At 34.2% G+C, this 19,650-nt stretch overlaps 2 protein-coding genes across 5 annotated transcripts; both read right to left on the bottom strand.

Annotated features, from left to right (window-relative positions):
* Positions 1–1,227: 1,227 nt before the first annotated feature.
* Positions 1,228–3,193, bottom strand: LOC111495990 (ethylene-responsive transcription factor RAP2-4-like). Its single transcript, XM_023146200.1, has one exon. The coding sequence runs from the start codon at positions 2,691–2,693 to the stop codon at positions 1,578–1,580; it is 1,116 nt and encodes a 371-aa protein (XP_023001968.1). The 5' UTR covers positions 2,694–3,193; the 3' UTR covers positions 1,228–1,577.
* Positions 3,194–6,771: 3,578 nt separating this feature from the next.
* On the bottom strand, positions 6,772–13,793 carry LOC111495944 (uncharacterized WD repeat-containing protein C2A9.03-like). 4 transcript variants are annotated; one of them, XM_023146132.1, is made up of 11 exons: positions 13,550–13,793; positions 13,110–13,245; positions 12,853–13,020; positions 12,625–12,711; positions 10,293–10,427; positions 10,095–10,205; positions 9,925–10,016; positions 9,736–9,841; positions 9,563–9,649; positions 9,056–9,479; positions 6,772–6,782 (listed from the first exon to the last, which is right to left on the bottom strand). In XM_023146132.1, the coding sequence occupies exons 2-10, from the start codon at positions 13,239–13,241 to the stop codon at positions 9,066–9,068; spliced, it is 1,332 nt and encodes a 443-aa protein (XP_023001900.1). In that variant the 5' UTR covers positions 13,242–13,245; positions 13,550–13,793; the 3' UTR covers positions 6,772–6,782; positions 9,056–9,065. The 4 variants fall into 4 exon arrangements, with proteins under 4 accessions (XP_023001900.1, XP_023001899.1, XP_023001901.1 ...); XM_023146131.1 differs by lacking the exon at positions 6,772–6,782 and having other exon boundaries at positions 8,604–9,479; XM_023146133.1 differs by lacking the exons at positions 6,772–6,782; positions 13,110–13,245; positions 13,550–13,793 and adding an exon at positions 11,277–11,352 and having other exon boundaries at positions 8,604–9,479; positions 12,853–13,014.
* Positions 13,794–19,650: the final 5,857 nt, after the last annotated feature.

Genomic DNA, 19,650 nt, shown 5'->3' with positions numbered 1-19,650 from the left:
TTGTCATTTATAAGCGCATTATTGAGTGTTTCAAGCTAACCCCATTTCTATATATATATATATATATATATATAATATATATATATATACACGGTTGAAAAGGACAGAATAAATGAGAAAGGGGAGCTCCCACTATTCCCATTATTCTCCCATATTGATGACTTTATGAAAAAGGTTTGAGTTACTTTTCTTCCAGATAATTATATGTTTGCATTTAGGGAAAGGAAGTTTCAAGAGAAAGTGGATTTTTAGCAAAATTCCTTTCTAAAAGGAAGGATTGAACTGAATTTGTTGTATCTTTGCTTTATTCCTAAGTTTACCATTTGATTATCTGATCTTTTAAACTTGACTTCATTATTACCCTTTCGATTTCGATTTCGATTATGACCGTCCATGTTTCTGTCCAATTAATTGTAACTTTTGGAAGTATCTGTTATCATTTCAAAAGTCGATAAAGTCGATCTTTGAAACGTTCATCTTCGAGATCTCTTTGGAAAAATGGCATATTCTTCTCCTTGTAATCATAACTTGTTGAGATTTTTTTGTTTTTTGTTTTTTGTTTTTTTTTTTTTAATGGTTAAGAGTGTAGTGGTGAGTCGGTGACAGCCCACGTGGTCATTGTCATGCACGCCACTACTTTTTCTGAATCTTAAAGAAAAGTTAAATATTACATAAATAAATTGTGCAAATTACAAGATTAACCCTCCATTTGGTCCAATTGGGGGTCCAATGGGTAACATATTTTTTAACTATAATTTATGTATTAATTGTTGGACTTAATTTTTATTGATCTTCAAGGTTAATTATCATTCCATTTCTATGATCTTAAACATTATTTTTTATTAAGTATGAAAAAAAAATTAGATGACATTCAAAAATAGATGAATATGTATAGCTAATTGAATAACTAAAGTTTCGTTAGACTATAACGAGACAGATTTTCTTTCTAAACAGATTTGATTCCAAACTATAACTATTATATATACAAGGTCTAATAATTCATAAGTTCTTTCGGCCGTGTCGTGTCTACAGAAAATTCAAAATGTGTCGATTTTATAACAGGTTTTGAGTCAAATAATAATGCTTTAAATCACCTATTTTTACACTAATATAGAATTTCTTATAATTAATTACTTTAATACATATACTTAGATTGGAATACTGGAATAAAAATAGCTACAAATTATTAAAGGAAAGAAAAAAAAAATAACAAAAGTACGAAAGGAATTTAAAAAAAGAAACAACATTTTACATTAATTAATAGAAGGAGAAAATTACAGAAATGTACTGCGATCTGACTCTACTACACAACAACAAAGATAATTACTTCTACATCCCTTCCGCCGGCCGGAAAGCTCAAAAAAAGTTGGCCGCCGGGCATGGCGGTGGCGGAGATTTCCCTAGGAATTATCACTTCTACTACTTCGTCATAATGCCATTAACATACATCAACTTTCAAAGCCCTAAAAACACTGAAAGAAAGAGACCGATTCTGCAAACTGCAAAAATTTAGTCGCAGAATCCCCTAAAATACGACGGCCTAAGCAATTTTACTAACACAATTACACAAATCATCATCACGAAGTGAAAATCGAAGCCCAATCGATTTCAGACGGATATTTCTGCAACATAGAGCTTTCTGACGGCTGTTCCCATGGCGAATCTGTCGGATCGGGGAACGTCAGATCTGATAAAGGCGAAGATCCTGCTGACTCGTCGCTCTCGGCTGAAACCGGCGACGAGGAGTTCTCCGCCTTGCAACAGATCTCTGATCCACTTGACCTGACCTCGCCAGCCTTCAGATCGTCGTCAGAATCGATCACCGTCGGTGCCTGAGACTCCGATCCGACCGTGGAAGAAATCGATGATGATTTCGACTTCCTCGAGGAGGCAGATCGGTTCGATTTCCCCTGTTTTTGCGACTCAGCCAAAGTTTGGCATATGGCATCGAGCTTAGCATCGACCGCGGAGTGGAGCGGCTTGTACTCGCCGAAATCGCCGCCGACGGAGGAGCCGTGGTGCTTCAGCTGAGGGAAATTAAGCCTGGCAAAATCGCCTCGGAGCTTGTAGGCGGCTTTGTCATAGGCTAAAGCGGCTTCTTCAGCGGTGTCGAAGGTGCCTAGCCATAACCGAGTACGGTTCCTCGGTAGACGGATCTCAGCCACCCATTTTCCCCAATGCCTTTGCCTCACGCCTCGATAAAGCTTCGTCGATTTCGGTGGAGATCCCACATGTTTCATCGGAATCGCCTTCGGGCCAAGCAAATTCACGCCGTTCATCTGGTTTTTCGTTAGCTCTTGCTGGTTGTTAACATGTCCCCAAACCGGCTGGATCTGAGTCTGAAGACCGAATTGAGATTGGATCTGTTGGATCTGAAAGGGAGTCAAGTAATTGAGTCCGATTGAAGCCGATTGCTCCAAACCGTGAAGGTTGTTAGCCGAAAACCCGTCGGAATATGAATAGGCCACCGGCGGCGAGCAATCGGAAGGATAAGAAGTGGACTCCGTTTGGATTGAAGAGAAAGAAGAGGAGAAATCAGGATCGAAAGATGAAGAAGAAGGAGAAAAGGAAGGAAGGAAAGAAGAAGAAGAGGAAGCAGCTTTCATAAAAGGTTCAAGCGCTTCCATTAATTCACCACCAACTGGATACGACTGAAGATCTCTGCAACCATAGAAATCCATCAAAGCAGCCATAATTTCTTAACGAAATTCAAAATCAGCAACAGAAACAAGAAGATGAAGAAATCAAGAAGTATTTCTACACAGAAAAGGATTGAAGCAGATCTGTAAATAACCAATCCCTTCAATTCCACCAAGAGGGAATCAAAAACAACCCTCGAAGTCGATCTAAGAATCTCAAAACCAAAACAAAAATATACAAACAGATCTAGAAAAGAATCCGTTCCAAAACAAAAACAAAAAAAAAAAAACTGGATCTCGATTCTGGAAAACACCTAGCCCTTCGAGAAACCCTTTCTCAAGTTTGCTTTCTGTTCGTTCTCAAAACAAACCCAAAAAACCAGAAACCTGAAAGACAGATGATTAACAGAAAGGGATTCAGAGAAGCGGGGATTACAGAGAAGGGGGATGAAGAACACGAAGATTGAAACACTGAGAACACAATCAGTAAAGAATCTCAAGAAATCTTTTGATTTTTTTTGTTTAGAAAATTGTTTTTGATCGCTCGGCCTCACTCTGTTTCTCGATCGAGGTCAGTGCTTGGTTTTTATAAGAGTTCCAATCCAAAATTACTTCTCTTAATCACTTTTTTTAATCTCACTTAATTACCTTTTAACTTTTTTCATATTTTAAGCTCTTGTCCTCCACTTTGCTGACGTCACTCTCCGGTACCCTATGCGCCGCAGCCAATAAAAAAATGACACGTCTCCTTCGATATCACCGCCACGTGTCGGTAACTTCAAAACCTTTTGCTTGTTCTCGTTCTGAATTTATCCACCCGAGGTTCCGGTGTTCACACAAACTTTTAGTGGTGCTGTCGTTTTTGTCTTACTTTCTTTTTAATTAAGTTATAACCTTTTTTTTTTTTAATATTATATAAATTTATATTTTATTCTTTTTTTTTATTATTAATTTTTTAAAAAATTTTAAATCAATTAAATGCTAAAAAAAATAGTTTTTTAAAGACTAAATTTGATTTTTAAGCTCGGTTCGATAGCACGAGCTCAAGTTCTTTTAGCTTCTCCGTATAGCTTCACGTTTATAAGTAATTGGAAGCTGTCAATAAAATTTTATTTTGTATCTAATAAAATCTTAAATTTTTACAATTTATTTAGAATTTCTATAAATAATAATAAAAAATAATCCGAAGACTTATTAGTCACAAAAATTTCATAATTTAACATAAAATTAAGATATACTTCAAAATTTGTAATTTTTTTTTTATGAATCATCCTATTCAATTAATTCCGGAACCAATAAATATTTTCAACTAAATTATTGTACTATTAATAACGTATATAATCAATTAAATAAATATTTTTTTGACATAGAATCTATACTAAATTAGTAAGATCTCATGGAGAGATCTACCTAGCAGACACGCTTTAAAACCATAAAGCGATACGAGCCAAAGCAAACAATATCTAATAACAGTGAGCTATAGTGAGCTTAGACAGTTAGTCGATATGTTTTAAATATTTTAAAAATACTAAAAAAAAAAAATGAATAATGTATGTTTATTTAATAAAAAGAATGGTATAAATATAATGGGAGAAACCTTATCTGCCAGTCTGTGGTGATGGAGAAGTGAATGGGCGGCTTCGTGATATCATAAATGATTGTACCAAAACTCTTTCAATTGCTTTGACTTTTTTTTTTTTTTTTTTCATATAATTAATAAATATTTGTACTAATTGGAATTAAAGTAAATAAATAAATATATATATTTTAATTAATGGGTTGCAAAGAATTTTCAAAAAGGCTAGGTCATTACTATACCCCTAAAAATGGGTTTGGTAGGTCAAGACCCACTCGAGGGACGGATTCAAGTTGCACGAGAATTTGAGTTCAAATAAGGTAAAAAAAATAGTTCAATACGAGACAGAAGTAACAAACATACAAAAAGAGTCGAACCCTCGAGAAGAAGAATGTGAGTTTGAGTTGAAACCTAAATTCCCTAGTCGGTTTCGTGAGGGGCATGCACGTTCCGTGCTTCCCTGTCATGCTATCTTAATTTAGTCAATCTGGTCCCCTATTTAACCTAATTTGAAAATGAATTTACAAACCCTAAAATGAATATGTTCTTCCCTCTCAAATAAATTATATTGATTTAAATTAAATAATAAATAGTATTTTTAATGAGTATAATTAATATATTTACCTAATCTAAAAATAAAAAGATTTTTTTTTTTGTACCAATTAATTAAATATTTGAAAATAATACTCGAAATTCTTTAAATAATATAAGCTAAATTGACGTTATATATTTTATTTTTATTGATTTGAATATAATTTAATTAGTTAAATATCTGACTTGAAATTAAATTTATTTTTAAAAAATAAACCAATGGACAAAATTGATACGGATCGTTCGATAATAAAATGACGTCATGATGACGTCATAGTCAGAGAATCAAACGGTTGTTGTTATCGAGGTTAAAAAGTCGTTAACTAGGGGTAGTTGAGCTGACCATATAGTTGGGTTACGTCAGGGCATAGAGTTAGAATTGGAGTTTAATTGAAGCGATACACAAAGTCACGTGCGGCGGAGACAATCGCCGCAATTTCGGCGCCGGTTACTCCACTTAACTTGGTGGCTTTTATGGTTTTCCTTATTCCCACGCGCCAACTCCGCAACTGCATGCTACTCGCCAACTGTATTTGCTGTGACCTTCACGCAGAGGGGAAGTGCGTGAGTCTAATCGAATTAAATTAAATAATCTAATCTTTCAAATTTTCAATTTGTATTTAATAAATTTTTTTTAATTCATTAAAAATTTTTATTTTGTGAGCGATAGATTTATTATAATTATAAAACTACCGAGGTAATTTATTTTTTTTTTTGTATTAAAATAAAAATATATATAATATTCCGAAGTCAATGACTTAAAAGAAAGGTTATTATGTCTTAACTTCGTCTTCAAAATTGAATTTAAAGCATTTTAAAGTACGATAACTTAAGGTCATCGAGACAACCAAATATCGGGTAAATATATATTTAAGTTAAAAGATATATTTGTCTTCTTTAAAATGACGTAAGTTCGAGTCCCTACATAGTTCAGTTGAAGAGGGGACGAAACATTTTTTTTATAAGAGTGTGGAAACATCTCTTTAGCATATGCGTTTTAAAACCGTGAGGCTGATAGCGATACGTAACAGACCAATGTATATATTATTAACTAACAGCAGGCTTAGACGGTTACACTAGTAGAATTCATACAGACGAAAATAGTTGTCGTTAGTTATCTCTTTATTTAGCGGGATTTTTCTCGTGCTCTCAATTATTCTCTCAGACAAAGCAGCACTATCCCCACATCGAAAAAAATGAATACCTTACGAGCTTTATTGAAATATATGAGCTACTTTGTGTTATGTGTGGCCCTAACATATCTTTTAGATATGAACTGACCCACTTTGTCTCATCGTGATCCAATTGGAGGTACATGAATCTGGATTTTTTTTTAGAAAGAGGCATCTATTGGCATGCTTGATGGGATCGGCACGAGCTCCTATAATTTATCTCAATAGTACATTTTCATCTCGAAAAAAACCCACGCTAATAAAATTGTCCCTTCTTACTTTTTCTCGACACAAATCTCTAAACCCTAATAAACTGTTTCAAATCTGTCCACCTTTAATTGTCACAAATTATATTTAAAGTCGATCTCGAATAAGCCATATACATGGATCGAGAACTGTCTAGTCACCTTTGTCATGTCACGATATGAGCTTCTCTTGCACCTCTGTGTTCAAGAGACAACGGTTATATGTGTATCTCATTCAACTCAATCTTCAACTGAGTTCAGTAAATGTCTAAATGGTGATCACACTCTCGAACAAAGACGTAACTCAGTGTCCAATTAAACCGAAGAAAGGGTTGGATTAGGCCAACCCTAATCTCAACCTCGACACCAGGTTGGTAAGAACTTCCTCCAATCTAAAAATGAAGGAATTAAAAAAATTAAAATTAAAAAAAAAACAATTAATCATTTAAAAGTAAAATTTTGTAAGGATATTTTTTTTTTTTTTAATTGGTAGGAAAATGCCAAAATTACGTGGGAGCCACTAAAAGATCTCTTACGCGGTTTGACAACTTTTCTTCATCTCCCCACGCGGTCGTTTTCTTCTCGTTGACGGACCACTTATTTTCTGCCACGTACCCCAATACCCTTTGTGGTTCCAGCTTCGTACAGCTAACCCGCCAAATTTTAGCCTCCACGTTTTTTATTAAAAAAAAATATTGTAATTTTCTTTTTGTCAAAATGGTAACTTATTTCTTAAATTTGAAACTACTAGAAGAGCTTAATAAGAATAACTATAACTATGCACATCCTCGTCAAGAATGTTTCGTTTCCTTCTCTAACTGATGTGAGATCTTACGATCCATGTTCTTTAGAGGCCAAACGTCCTCACTGGCACATCGTCGAGTGTCTAACAGCTCAAATCCACCGCTAACAGATATTGTCATTTTTGAAAATAATATGTATACATCACATTGAATGGAAGTGTTGTTTGTTGGGAAACCAAAGAAAAAAGGTAGAAGAAATGAAGAGTTTTATTTAAGCTTTGAATATAGCTCACCATGACCAACCTTCCCAACCAGCCATTGCCTTTTCAACCCAACAAAAAGTCCAACCTTCTAGGGTTTTCTATACCCTAACCTCACCTTTCAATCTTTTTCTCCATTTTCCTTAAAAAAATAAAACTCCTTTTTTCCTAATAAATTTATAAATTAAAAATAAATAGAAGGATTATATAATTTTTTAAGTCAAAATTTTAAAATTTGAAAAAAATAATAATAAATGTGGAGGAGGAGGAGGGGTTTGAAAGGTTCAAAGTATTGGTTGGAGGGTCATTTTCAAGAGGGGATTTGGATGATTATAAGCATTAGATATTCAAACAATTCTTCACGCATGCTCAATCTTTTTTTTTTTTTTTTTTTTTTTTTTAATTTTAAAATTTATTGGGGGAATGGTAATGTGGCCATTTTTGTTGGTGGGGCTGTTGTCAAAAAATGGGTTGTCAGACCCCAAATGGGGGGATGTGGGCCTTAGAAGGGGCCCAAACTGGAAATGAAGTTGGGTTGTGGGCCCTAAAAGGGGGCCCAAAGTGGATTTTGGAGAATAGTCCAAACGAGAAACACGTGAGTGTGACCTGTAAACCAGTCACCCTTACATGACAAAACTTCCCATTTCCTTCTAACTTCCTCCCAATTGTTTGAAGGAATACAACTTTAACTCTTTAACTATGTAATTGGGCACAAGATGTTCGTAGTTGGATGCTCTTTTACGACCCACTAGGCTTTGTAGAACCAACTTTGGAATCAATAAAACACATCATCCAAAGTTTATGGGTCATGAACATGTTAGATCCAAACTTAAAAGGATGCATATTAGGGGAAAAATTGAACTTAGTTGGATATTCTAAGCTTGAAGGTGAAGTCAAAATCAAGGGGTCCAAAGTAGACGGAGACAAACTTTAAACATGCCTAGGGTCGACTCGATTGTGAGCCCGAGGAATCACACCTAGGGTCTCAAATAGGCCCAAGGTGAACTACTCCTTGGGCCAAAAACCTAGGTAGCCTAGTCAACCCTAAGAGCGACTGAACCTCTGGCCTAACTTAGCCATACTAAGGCTCGAGGGTCTTGGGGAGCTTCTACCACGTGCTAAAAGCCTGCTTGATGTCACGATTATGCTTATCCAAGACGTGTTACATGTGGCCACAGGTTGATTGAGACAAGGGTGGCTTGTCTCAGCCTAGCCATACTAATACGCTTAGCCCAACCATACCAATACTCAAGAACTTTGGGAAGATTATATCACGTGTTTGCTTGGTGTCAGCATTCTGTTTATTCAAGACATATTATTCCAAAAGAGAGAAATTAGCCCATGTTATCTATAGCCAATACATCGCCACGTGTTGGATGTCCTAAATGGACTGACCATATTCATTCCAACTCCAAGACAGACACCCCAACAAGACAAGCGAGGTCCAAGTAAGATGAGCTACAACAGCACATTGGCTTGCCTTCTCATCCTCTCCCGAAGTACAACTAAAACGAAAACTTCAGGCAGACCTCTTTACTTTCAGGACATTGATGAGCATCAAAAAACCAAATGCGATTATATGACTATTATGCACAACCTTTCATTCATCAATTTAACCTTCCTTCCTTCTCTACGCTCTAGTAATCCTAAAACGACCCCAAATCCTCCAGAGAATGACAATGGTGCCCTTTACTCCCTATTTATACGGGTCAATCTGCCGCTAGATTGAACTTTTAAGAACACATAATAGGAAAATTATACATATTCTTTATATACAATTCCATCTGCATCTTCTTTGCTTCATTGAAAGATGAGGCTGGCCTCTTGACGAGTGATCGTCTAGAAGATGGAATCTATGTACTTATTATGGTGTCGTTTGTTAAACTCTAACACACTACCATAGGTTCGATCAGCAACGCCAACGAACAGAGCTTCGGTGTCGGGACTAAAGGAGATTCCAGCAATTTCCCCAAACAGATCGATTTCTTGTGCTTGTTCATAACCTGTGCGACTTTCATAGATATGGACGAAATCGGCAGGCTCAGCCATCGACAGGAATTTACCGTCCAAACTGAATTTGACGCATCTGATTGCTCCCATTCTTCCCTTGAGCACAGCTATGGACTTGGACGTATTCCTTATGTCCCACAGCCTGCAGGTGGTGTCTTGGTTCCCAGTGGCCAAAATGTTTCCATCAGGGTGCCAGGCAGAAGCAAAAGAGTAATCTAAGTGCCCTTTGAGGCTCTCAATCACCTGAGTCGACATTTAAAATTCTAACAGGGCAAGGGTAGCCGGGTATGCAAACACATTGATAGAAGCTTGGAAGGATAACTTACCTTGCCAGAGTTGGCATCTGCAATCAGGCACTCTGTAGTATCCCCAAGGACTGCAAGCATCCGCCCATCAGGACTAACAGAGGTGTTCTGTAGAAACAAGGGAAATTATGAAAAGAAAGAAAACAATCAGAATATGAGCGAATCGTTTAGTGTAGAGTTTGCATCTCACTTACATTTACGGACCAGCCAACTGTGAAGCCGTTGAGGCAAGCAAAAGTCTTGGCATCGTAAATCCTAACTTTTGCATCATTATTTCCTGTGACGATCCTCATTGCACCACTGTAAGGAAAAAGACACATAATTCGTATGCCCGAAGCAATGAAAAGATGTAACCCGTTCGAAAGAAATGAGATGAAACTTACTTGGGATTATGAAATATATCAACAGCATTTGTGATTGCATTTTCTTCTGTTGTCATTTTGGTGCAAAATGCAACTCCAGGATGATTCAAGTACTGTACTTTGAGGGAAAAGTAAATTAGATACTGGAACCTCCATTGTTAAGTAGATGGGTTACAAAAAAATATTCATACCTTGCAAATTAGTTCCCCTTGGAAACCACCAGCCACAATCAAGTTCTCCTTAACTGACATTGCACTTATCTGAACTCTAGACAGAGACTGGGATGAGACTCCAGGGCGTTTCTGTTAAAGAGATGAAGATCAGCCCATTCCAAGAAACTAAATTTTAATCAATCAAAATTTTCAGCTCCCTTGGTCTGCATAACATACCACGGTGGGAACAATTTGTTTAGCCACATTGAGTACTTCTTTGCCTCTCCGAAGCAATGGAGACCAATGCATTACTGAGTAGTTTTGCATAAGGTATACATCATGCTTAGAAGTTGCCCACAAGAGATTTCTTAGCTGCAAGGTATGAACAAACAAATCAGTTACTGTCATCAAAGGAAACATTCAAAGGTTTTAAATCACGACATAAGTTCATAAGATCTTCTCTCCTATTCGACTCTCTCGCTTGTCTCTCTGTCTCTCACACACTGAAGCAACATGCAGATACAATAATTTCATTTTGGCTTCAGGTATGCATCATGATTAGGTGCCCCCTTGAATTAAATAACTAGTTATGTAACCAAATCCAAAAAAAAAAATTAGCTGCCACTATTAATTGAATGGTTATGCCTTTATCTTTCAATGATGTGATTTAGACGCAGGAACCAATTTGAATGCTTCCGAAGATCAAAACCATTTTGAAAGAGGAAGAAGGCGATGGAGAGAACTAAGATAGCCAGGTGTTTTCACTGAAGGAAAGGTGTCTTCAATGTTTCAAATTATTAGACTTGATAGTCTGTGAAAGAAAATTGAACCAGGACCTCAAGTTGGGCTCTTCAGTGTTTACTGCCCAAAGATGTATAGAACGCTAACAAGGCTTTCGAAATGCTGGGCTAACAAGATATGCACAGAACTAAGATTGCTCAAATCAGCAGGCTGACTCTGTACAGAACTAAAAAAGATATGCACAGAACTAAAAAAGCAAGCAGAAGTACAATTCAAGGAATAAATAAAGTATCATGGATACAGAATATAGCAAATATCAGGCAGGTAAGTCAATTAACAAGGATGCATGCAATAAAATTCTGATAACCATCGGCAATAAATATCAGAGGAGTTGGTTTAGCCTCTCTAAAGGCCAAAATATATGTGAACTACAGGTTGCTACAGAGGCTTCTTAAATGCTTAGATATTTGCCTATCGTACCATATAACAACGTCCTGGCAGCTGCTCAGATATAACTTCCACTGCTTTAAAGGCTGAAATAGCAGAAATAACATTCCTAAATGCCACAGATGGGTTAACGTGAAAAAGTTGTATTTAAAACTCCTAGCAAAATTCGCATTTACAACAAGTATCACAAAAAAAAAAAAAAAATAACCATAGGGTCCCCCATTTGTCGTTTGTCCCAGAAGTATGCAAGAGGGAATTCAAGACCAAGAAGGTACGTCCAGGCAATTAAAAGTAACAATAAAAGTACAGCGGATCAAGGGGAAAATTCACAACCAAATAACTAGCTTATCCGATTCCTACCATTGCAGTGATGCATAGACATCCAAAATTTAGCACCACACTATATTTCATCAAATAAATGATGTCTGAAACATGTTGAAGATTGCAGCCTTGATATACGCTTATAAAGTTATATTATAGGTTGTCCAAGAGTTGGAATGCAAAACTATAAAGCAAGCATGAATCAATCATACATCTACAAATTATAAGAGTTGGGATCCAAAATTAAGATTGCATAATTGTAAGATAAGTGAGCACCGTTTTCCATGATCATGGCTTAACAGGTAACCAAGCACCCGATTATAAAAATTAGATCAATAATTGCATGCCTGACAAGTTGAATTGAGGCCTCACTGGACCATAATTTTTAAGCTGAAAGACTTTACGAAGTAAGTTAGTTTCAGGTAATTAAATTCATTTCAAATGAACAAAGTTGTAAAATAGAGCCAGCATAACAAGAATTCTGAGCTTCATACCTCGAAATGTATGATCAGGATATAGAGCTAGAATCATTTATAAACACATCCATAAAGGATAATAAAATATTCAAAACCTGCAAAACTACAATGCTAATAATGGCTGTATAAATATGATCAAGAGACTATAAAGAAGAAGACATCCTGATCAGGCGCAGTAATTTGATAAATACATTGCCATTCCAGCAAATATGACTTGGGACACTTGCACAACTCGGAAAAAATAAGCTCTACGATGAATAACTAACTAAAAACCAATTATTAGCAATATATGGTGATGAAGCATCTACTGCTCAAAGATGTAATACGAATCTAACATTAAATTAGTGAAATATGCATTCGACGTAAATGAAAATTTCTAAAAATTTGGAGAATAATTAATGCGCAGGAAGACCGATCGCATTGTCGTCGTCTATCCGCTTCTTTTAATTTAGGAGTTCTATTTCTGCTTTTATTATAATTAATTGGTCCTCGCGGAAGGGGCGGACGGATCTCAAAATCCTATAACTCTATCTGGAAAGAAAGATAAGTCCTTATCTTTGATCAAACAGCTCATAAAACTATACCTGAAAATGAACAATGGTTGATTTAACAAGCCTCGTATTGAACTGGAAGTCATAAAAATTATTCCCCTTCTCCACTTGCAAGCATTCCTGTCAGAGGAAGTCGATCGATGAGAAGATAATCATCGGGAATTAACAACGAACAAATTAAAATAAGTTAAAACGGATTTGGTATGACCCAAACAGTCCAAACAAAATACAGGGGACGAAAATTCACAAAGGAAAAAGCACCTTTTCCAGTTCCACACGAGAGCGTGACAGACTCTCATAGTTCTTGTATTGGCTCAAACGTCTTTCCCGATAATTATCTCTGGTAAAGGCGAACCTCTCCCAAGGTATTCCCTGGATATCTTTACCATTCCTAGCGTCGAAAGCAGAGGTATCCGACTTCGGCGTGCTCTGCCAAAACAAAATTCCCAAATCAATTTATAACGATAACGATAAGACAGAAGAAAAGACAAATTGAACAGAAAATTAGCAAAACTGACTGTATCCATGTCGTCTTCGAAGTCGGAGTCTATATGCTCAATATTCTGATCAGTATGGAAGTCATCGTCAGAGAAAAATCCACCATCGTCAAAATCATACACAGCAAGATCGTCATTCTGAAAATGCTCCATCAGCCTACAAACACATTACGTGAAGCTCAATCAGTTGAAGAACACACCTAAACAAAACCGCTTCACGAAATGGACGTAGGTACCAAGAAATAATTCGAAACAAAACGAAACTGCGATTGAACACACAGTCACGCCAACACGACGCTGATTCGAAATGAAACAGAGCAAACGAGAATCACAAAACGAGACCAACAAATGGCATAAACAGAGTTAACAAAACAAAAAAGTAAAAGAAAAACACCATAGAACTGGACCGCGATAACGAATGCAGAATGAAATAGAGCGGGAAAAAAAGTGAAATAGTATACCTTGAAATGGCGAGAAAACAGGCAAAACCAACAGATATCGAAGAGAAACAGATCAAAAGAACAAAGAAAGGAAATTCAAGCAGATGATCTCGTCTGAAAGAGACGAGCTCAGAAAGAATCAAACAGAGAGCAAAAGGGAAAAAAAATTCAGTTCAAGGTGGAAGAAAGGCGCCAACGGCGGAGAGAAACAAAAAGAGAGGATGAGAAGGGAAGAGTCTAGAGAGAGCGTTGTATTGAAGAAAGCGAGAAAAGAAGTTACAGAGCGGTTGCTTTTATAGCGGAAACAGAACGGGACGGGACGGGACGGAACGGAACGGGGACTGAGTTGGCTCAGTGAACGGAAGCGGAGTGGTGACGTGGAGTGAACAGGTGGGGACACCCCGTGGGCTTTCAGCGAAACCACCGGTTTCTTTGAACCGGCCGTTCCCCGCTCGGCGTTGAATGGCGGCCGTAAATTCTGGCTTCTATTTTTACTGTCATGAAATTTACCCTCCCATTCCACCGTCTCTCCCAAAACTTTTCCTCTATTTTGTGCTCTTCTAAAAATATTAAAATAAAAAAACAAAATTTAAATGATTACGTGGCATTTGTGTCCACAATTATGATTTACTAGGTCCACGTGATCATCTCGCGCCACGAATTCCATGGACTGGTTGGATATCGTTCCTTTCTTACACGTGGCACAACCATTTAACGGAACCCAAACGCCTCGTTATCCTCGGACCGAACACAATAAAACGCCGTTAACAGTGGGTAACAAGAGAAGACGCCAGATGCTTAACCAGGGTTGAGTTAGTGGAACCATGAGTCCGCAATGGGTTTACGAAGAGTTAAAAGTCTACCGCTTGTGTTCTCCAAGTTTTAAGAGCTTGGGCCCATTAGAAAGACCCGATATCCAACCTTTAACGTTAATTTGTTTTTATATTTTATTATTGTTAAATTATTCACTAATATTTATTTTAATATTTTAATCTATCGCTCTAATTTTTAAATAAATTATTTCCATTGAAGGAAGAATAAAAGTATTTGTTTTTATCGAATGAGTTATTTTATTTCACTTTAATTTTTAACTTTTTACCTAAGTTAGAAACAGGTGTTGAAATTTAAATTAACTATAGAATATGATTTTTCGTTTTCGTAATAACAAAAATTATAATATCGTGTCTAATAAATCATTGAACGTCTAAAAATATATTTATAAAATCTTAAACTTTCAATTTTGACATTTTTTGGGGTCAATCCAGCTCGAAACGACTTATGAATGTTTGAAAAAAAACTGACAACCCGACTCAAACAGAGGGTTTGGTTGAATTGAGTTGGGTTGTGAACTCTATTCAGATTGCTCGAGAATCACTAACCCAACTAACCTAAAAATTCGAGTTAGTCCAAAAGATTTACTCAATCAGTACTCACCCCTCAATTTGAAGAATAGTTAGGTTATATATTATTAGCGAGATTCAACATCGGTTGGAGAAAAAAACAAAACATTATTTATAAGGGCAACACGTTTAAAAACATTGAGGGAAAACTCGAAAGGAAAAACCCAAAAAGTACCATATCCGCTAATGGTAGGCCTGAGCTGTTACAAATAGTATCAAAGCAAGACACGGGGTAGTGTGTCAGCAAGAATGTCAGGCCCTGGAGAATGGATGGAGAGAGAACTGAAGCATTCTTTACAAGGGTGTAGAAACATTTTTCTATCAGATGCGTTATAAAACTTTGAATGAAAGTCGAAACGGAAAATATGCTAAAGATGATAATATTTACTAGCGGTAGCGGTATGTCTGAGCAGTTAAATTATTACTTTAATTTTTTATTTAAAAAAAAAAACAAATTTGCACACAATTGATAAATATAAGAAATATGTAATTTTATTATTATTATTTATTTATTTATTTATTTTTGTTAGCACCGAATGAGATGGACTATTAAAAGAAAGTTATAATAAAATCGATACTTTAAATAATATTTTAATTAACAAATAATTAATAAGACTTGAAAAATAAAAATATCTCCTTTGGTAATTAAAGCAAAAAAGAAAAAAAAAAACCCATAATGCATGTTGGAGCGCCATGGAATATAAGGTCGGCAAAAGTTCACAGTCAGCAATCGTACTTCCATTGACCCAACAGCTAATATATTTCTTTTTCCTTTAAAAAATATTATAAAAATATACATATTTCCAAATTATTAAAGTGCGGAATCATATATTATACATCATGGGCGAACATTTTGTTTCTTTTATAAGATATTGAAACCATAGGTTATAACTCAACCTTATGCCTTTTTTTCATTTTAATTAATTAAATATTTTGGTAGCTTCCTCAAATATCCTTTCGGATGAGAATTTTGATTCCTTTCTTCTTTTATAAGCCTCCCTAATGTATTTACGTCTTTATATTAAATTTTTCATGCCAGTTCGAATCCGTTTTTATTAGGGAATAACAAAAGTATTTTCGGAACGAAATTATTTTAATTTAATCGAGTATAGAAGTCCAATCGAATGAATGATTCGTTTTGAGTCTCTGGTCGAAGACGGGGAGAGTTTTCCCGCCTACAAGTCACGTCACGTGAAATTAATCACGTAATGATTGAATTACATAATTTAATTAATATCATAATCAACATCAAATCTCGAAATAAATCGAATATATACTATGAATAATAATAATTATTGAGAGAATATTAAAAATAAATCATGACATGATATTTTAATGAATTGGAGTTAAAAATATGATTAATATGAAGGGGAAAAGGGAAATTAAATTAATTTAAAAAAATTAATTAAGGAATCTTATCCAATAAAAAGAGGTATTAAGATGCGAAGCATCGGGACAAAGCTGTGGGATATGTCAGTGTGGGTGTGGACAGAGACAACAATGGGGTTGGGAAAAGCTCTATCACTAACAAAATATTTATTCTTTCCATCAAAATGGACCACTTTGATTTTGTTTCATTAAATAATAACCTTATTTTAATGGATCTTTCGAGTTTATATGATTAGGGTTACTGATATTGTCTGCTTTGGTCTGTTACGTATTGTCGTTTTAAAACCCGTCTACTAGGGAGAAATTTCCACACACTTATAGAGAATGATTCATTCTCTCGTCCAACCGATGTGGAATCTCACAATTTACCCCCCTAAAGGCCCAACGTCCTTGTTGGCACACCACCCCATGTTTGTCTCTGATACCATTTGTAACAGCTCAAGCTCAAGCCCACCATTAACAAATATGTCTGCTCAAGCCTACCACTAACATATATGTCTGCTTTAACCCGTTACTTATCGTCTTCAGCTTCACGATTTTAAAACGCGTCTATTAGGAAGAGGTTTCCACACCCTTATAAAAAATATAAGATCTCATAAATAGTCTTCGTTCTTGGAGAAGTTCAAAATAAGCAGGTAACGTGGTCATGTCGCATGGAATGTAAGGACATGTCGGACCCATGAGGTGTTGAATCCGAATTCTAAATCTTGATTTGAATCTAGAGCATGAGCGTTATAGATTAACTATTTGTTATGATCTCGATACAGTGAAAGAGAACTGTGTAACACTAATATAGTGTTATGTTCAACACGATACTCTAAGTCTGTGTCTATAGGAATATATTTTAATTTTTATTTACTTTTTGATTTTGACAATTAATTAATTCATTAAAATAAAATTTTATCTTTCCAAATTATAATGCTAATATAAAGCATTGTTAGTTAAATGAGAATGCTCGCTTATTAGTTTTATATTAACTATAATATGATATATTTTATACTAATAATTAATTGAGCATATAAAATACCATTTTTGTCCTTGAATTATTGAAATATTTTGAATGTGACCTCCAATCTATTTGGTTTTTTAGTAAACTATTTGATCCTTTCTATTACAATTAAAAATGATATTATTATTATTATTTATTAAATTAATAGATTAATTGTTGTCCTTTTCTTTTATTATTATTATTTATTATATTTAATATGTGTTGCAATTTCTATAGTTAAAATGAGTATACCTCAAACTCTCGCGGCTACCTAATTATAGGTTTTCAAATTAAGACATGAAATAACAATTAAAAATATAAAATAAATTATATTTTTAAAAAACAAAGAAGCCATTGGACTAAATTAAACCTATTAATTATAAATAAAATTAGTGAGTTAAAAAGAAATTTATTAGTATATAATTTTGTGTCACATCCGCTCTTTATCTATTATAATTAAGATAGAGACCGAAAAAATATATAAAAAAATTGTAATTAAAAATATTATATTCTTCCAAATTTTGATATAAAATTCAAAATTTCCAAAATTTGGGAGAGAATAAAATAGCCCTAAAATTCAATTATTGTTATTTTTTAAACGTAGAAAAATATTTAAAAAAAATCAAATAAAAAATGTAAAAAGTTAATTTTTAAATTTAATTATAGGTATAAAAAGCTAGAGATAAATAATTATATTGTCCGTGACAGATGTAAGATTAATTAATTAATTAATAATTTAAGATTTTAATAGAATTATAAATGGTTAATGCACTTTTTTCTAATAATATATTAATTAGCCTATGAGATGATAAATTGGTGCCTAGTAGCTCAACATTATTTTATTATTATTATTATTTCTTTTTGTTAAAGCTTCTAGACGGCTCTTTTAACTTTTGGTAATGAATGAATAATCATTTAAAAAATTTACTTTTAATTCATTGGATTTTTGTTTATTATTATTTTATTTAGATGGCACTTCGGATTCGGCTCATCTATGCCCGACAACATGGTTAGATTATTTACTTTATCAGCACCTGTGTGTCTCGACAACACGGTTAGGTTACTTTACTCTTACAAGCCCATATCACTTCATAATATCTTCGGACATAAAAATTACCCGTTTAAATCAGTAAAAAAAATTTAGTGTTAGTTCAAAAGGGTAAATGTGAAAATGGTAAAAAAAGGGCATTGGGTAACTCTATCTGAATTACGTCGTGAAGCCCATTACTTGGGATGCTGTTGGCCCATTACTTGTCAGTCTGTCGGCCCATTACAAGGAATGTTGTATGGCCCATTTCTTGATATTATGTCTAGCCCATTTTGGATATTATTGGGCCAATTACTAATTTTTTTTAATATATATTGAGAATTTTTAATATTTAATGAGATAACATATTCTCTCTAAACTCGACCCATCTATTTAATTATTCTTAATAAATAAATATTATGTTAAATTATAATTTTAGCTTATGTAATTTAAATTTTATTTAATTTTTAAATCTAATATATATACATTTAATAAATTTTAAATTAATTTTCAAATTTCAAATTTCAAATTTGGACAAATTATTCTAACCAACGGATTTGTTTCCATGCTTAGTACTGCGCCAAAAAAAATTTAGCTTTGGATTCTTACGTCTACTTATCTTAAAATTTTTAAAAGTATATATATATTTTTTTAAATATTCAATTATTTTAACATGTTTTATCTTTATTCACGTAATTTATAAGATAAAATAGGAAGACGCCAACTACTGGAATGTTGAAAATCAACTACACTAAATTTTTAAGGTACACCTTATTTGTAGGTGTAGTAACGGGACTTGCCCCAGACAGGAAGGGGAATCCGTGTTATACGGGAGAGGAAGGGACACATTTTTCTCCGTTAGATATACGGGGTTACGGATGAAATTATATTACTCTTTCCCACTTGCTTTGTCTTAATTATTATAAATATATTTTCAACACATGCCCAAATATATATTTTTTAAGGCTATACTATAAAAATAAATTAATTATTTTTGATACTCTAATTATAATATTAGAATTATCGGGTAATTTTTTAGTTATTAAAAATTATATTATAATATTAATTTTAAAAATTTAAAATTTTAGTTAGTAAAATATTAAATAAAATTATATTAGAAAATGAAAATTTTAAAATAAATATTTTGTTAAAGAATAATAAACGATAAAAATTAAACTGTCCCCACAAATTGAGAATTTCTTATTTTTAATGAAATGACGTCATGAATTGTAATAATTCTTAAATTTAAAGGAAAAAAAAAGAAAAAGAAAATAATTTGATAAGATTGGGAAGTTGTTTGGTTTCCTCGTCGCTCTAT

The sequence above is a fragment of the Cucurbita maxima genome, unplaced genomic scaffold (assembly GCF_002738345.1).
Source record: "Cucurbita maxima cultivar Rimu unplaced genomic scaffold, Cmax_1.0 Cma_Scf00022, whole genome shotgun sequence".
Taxonomy (NCBI): Eukaryota; Viridiplantae; Streptophyta; class Magnoliopsida; order Cucurbitales; family Cucurbitaceae; genus Cucurbita; species Cucurbita maxima.
The sequence above is the reverse complement of the archived record's forward strand: the minus strand, read 5'-3'. Positions and strand labels throughout refer to the sequence as shown.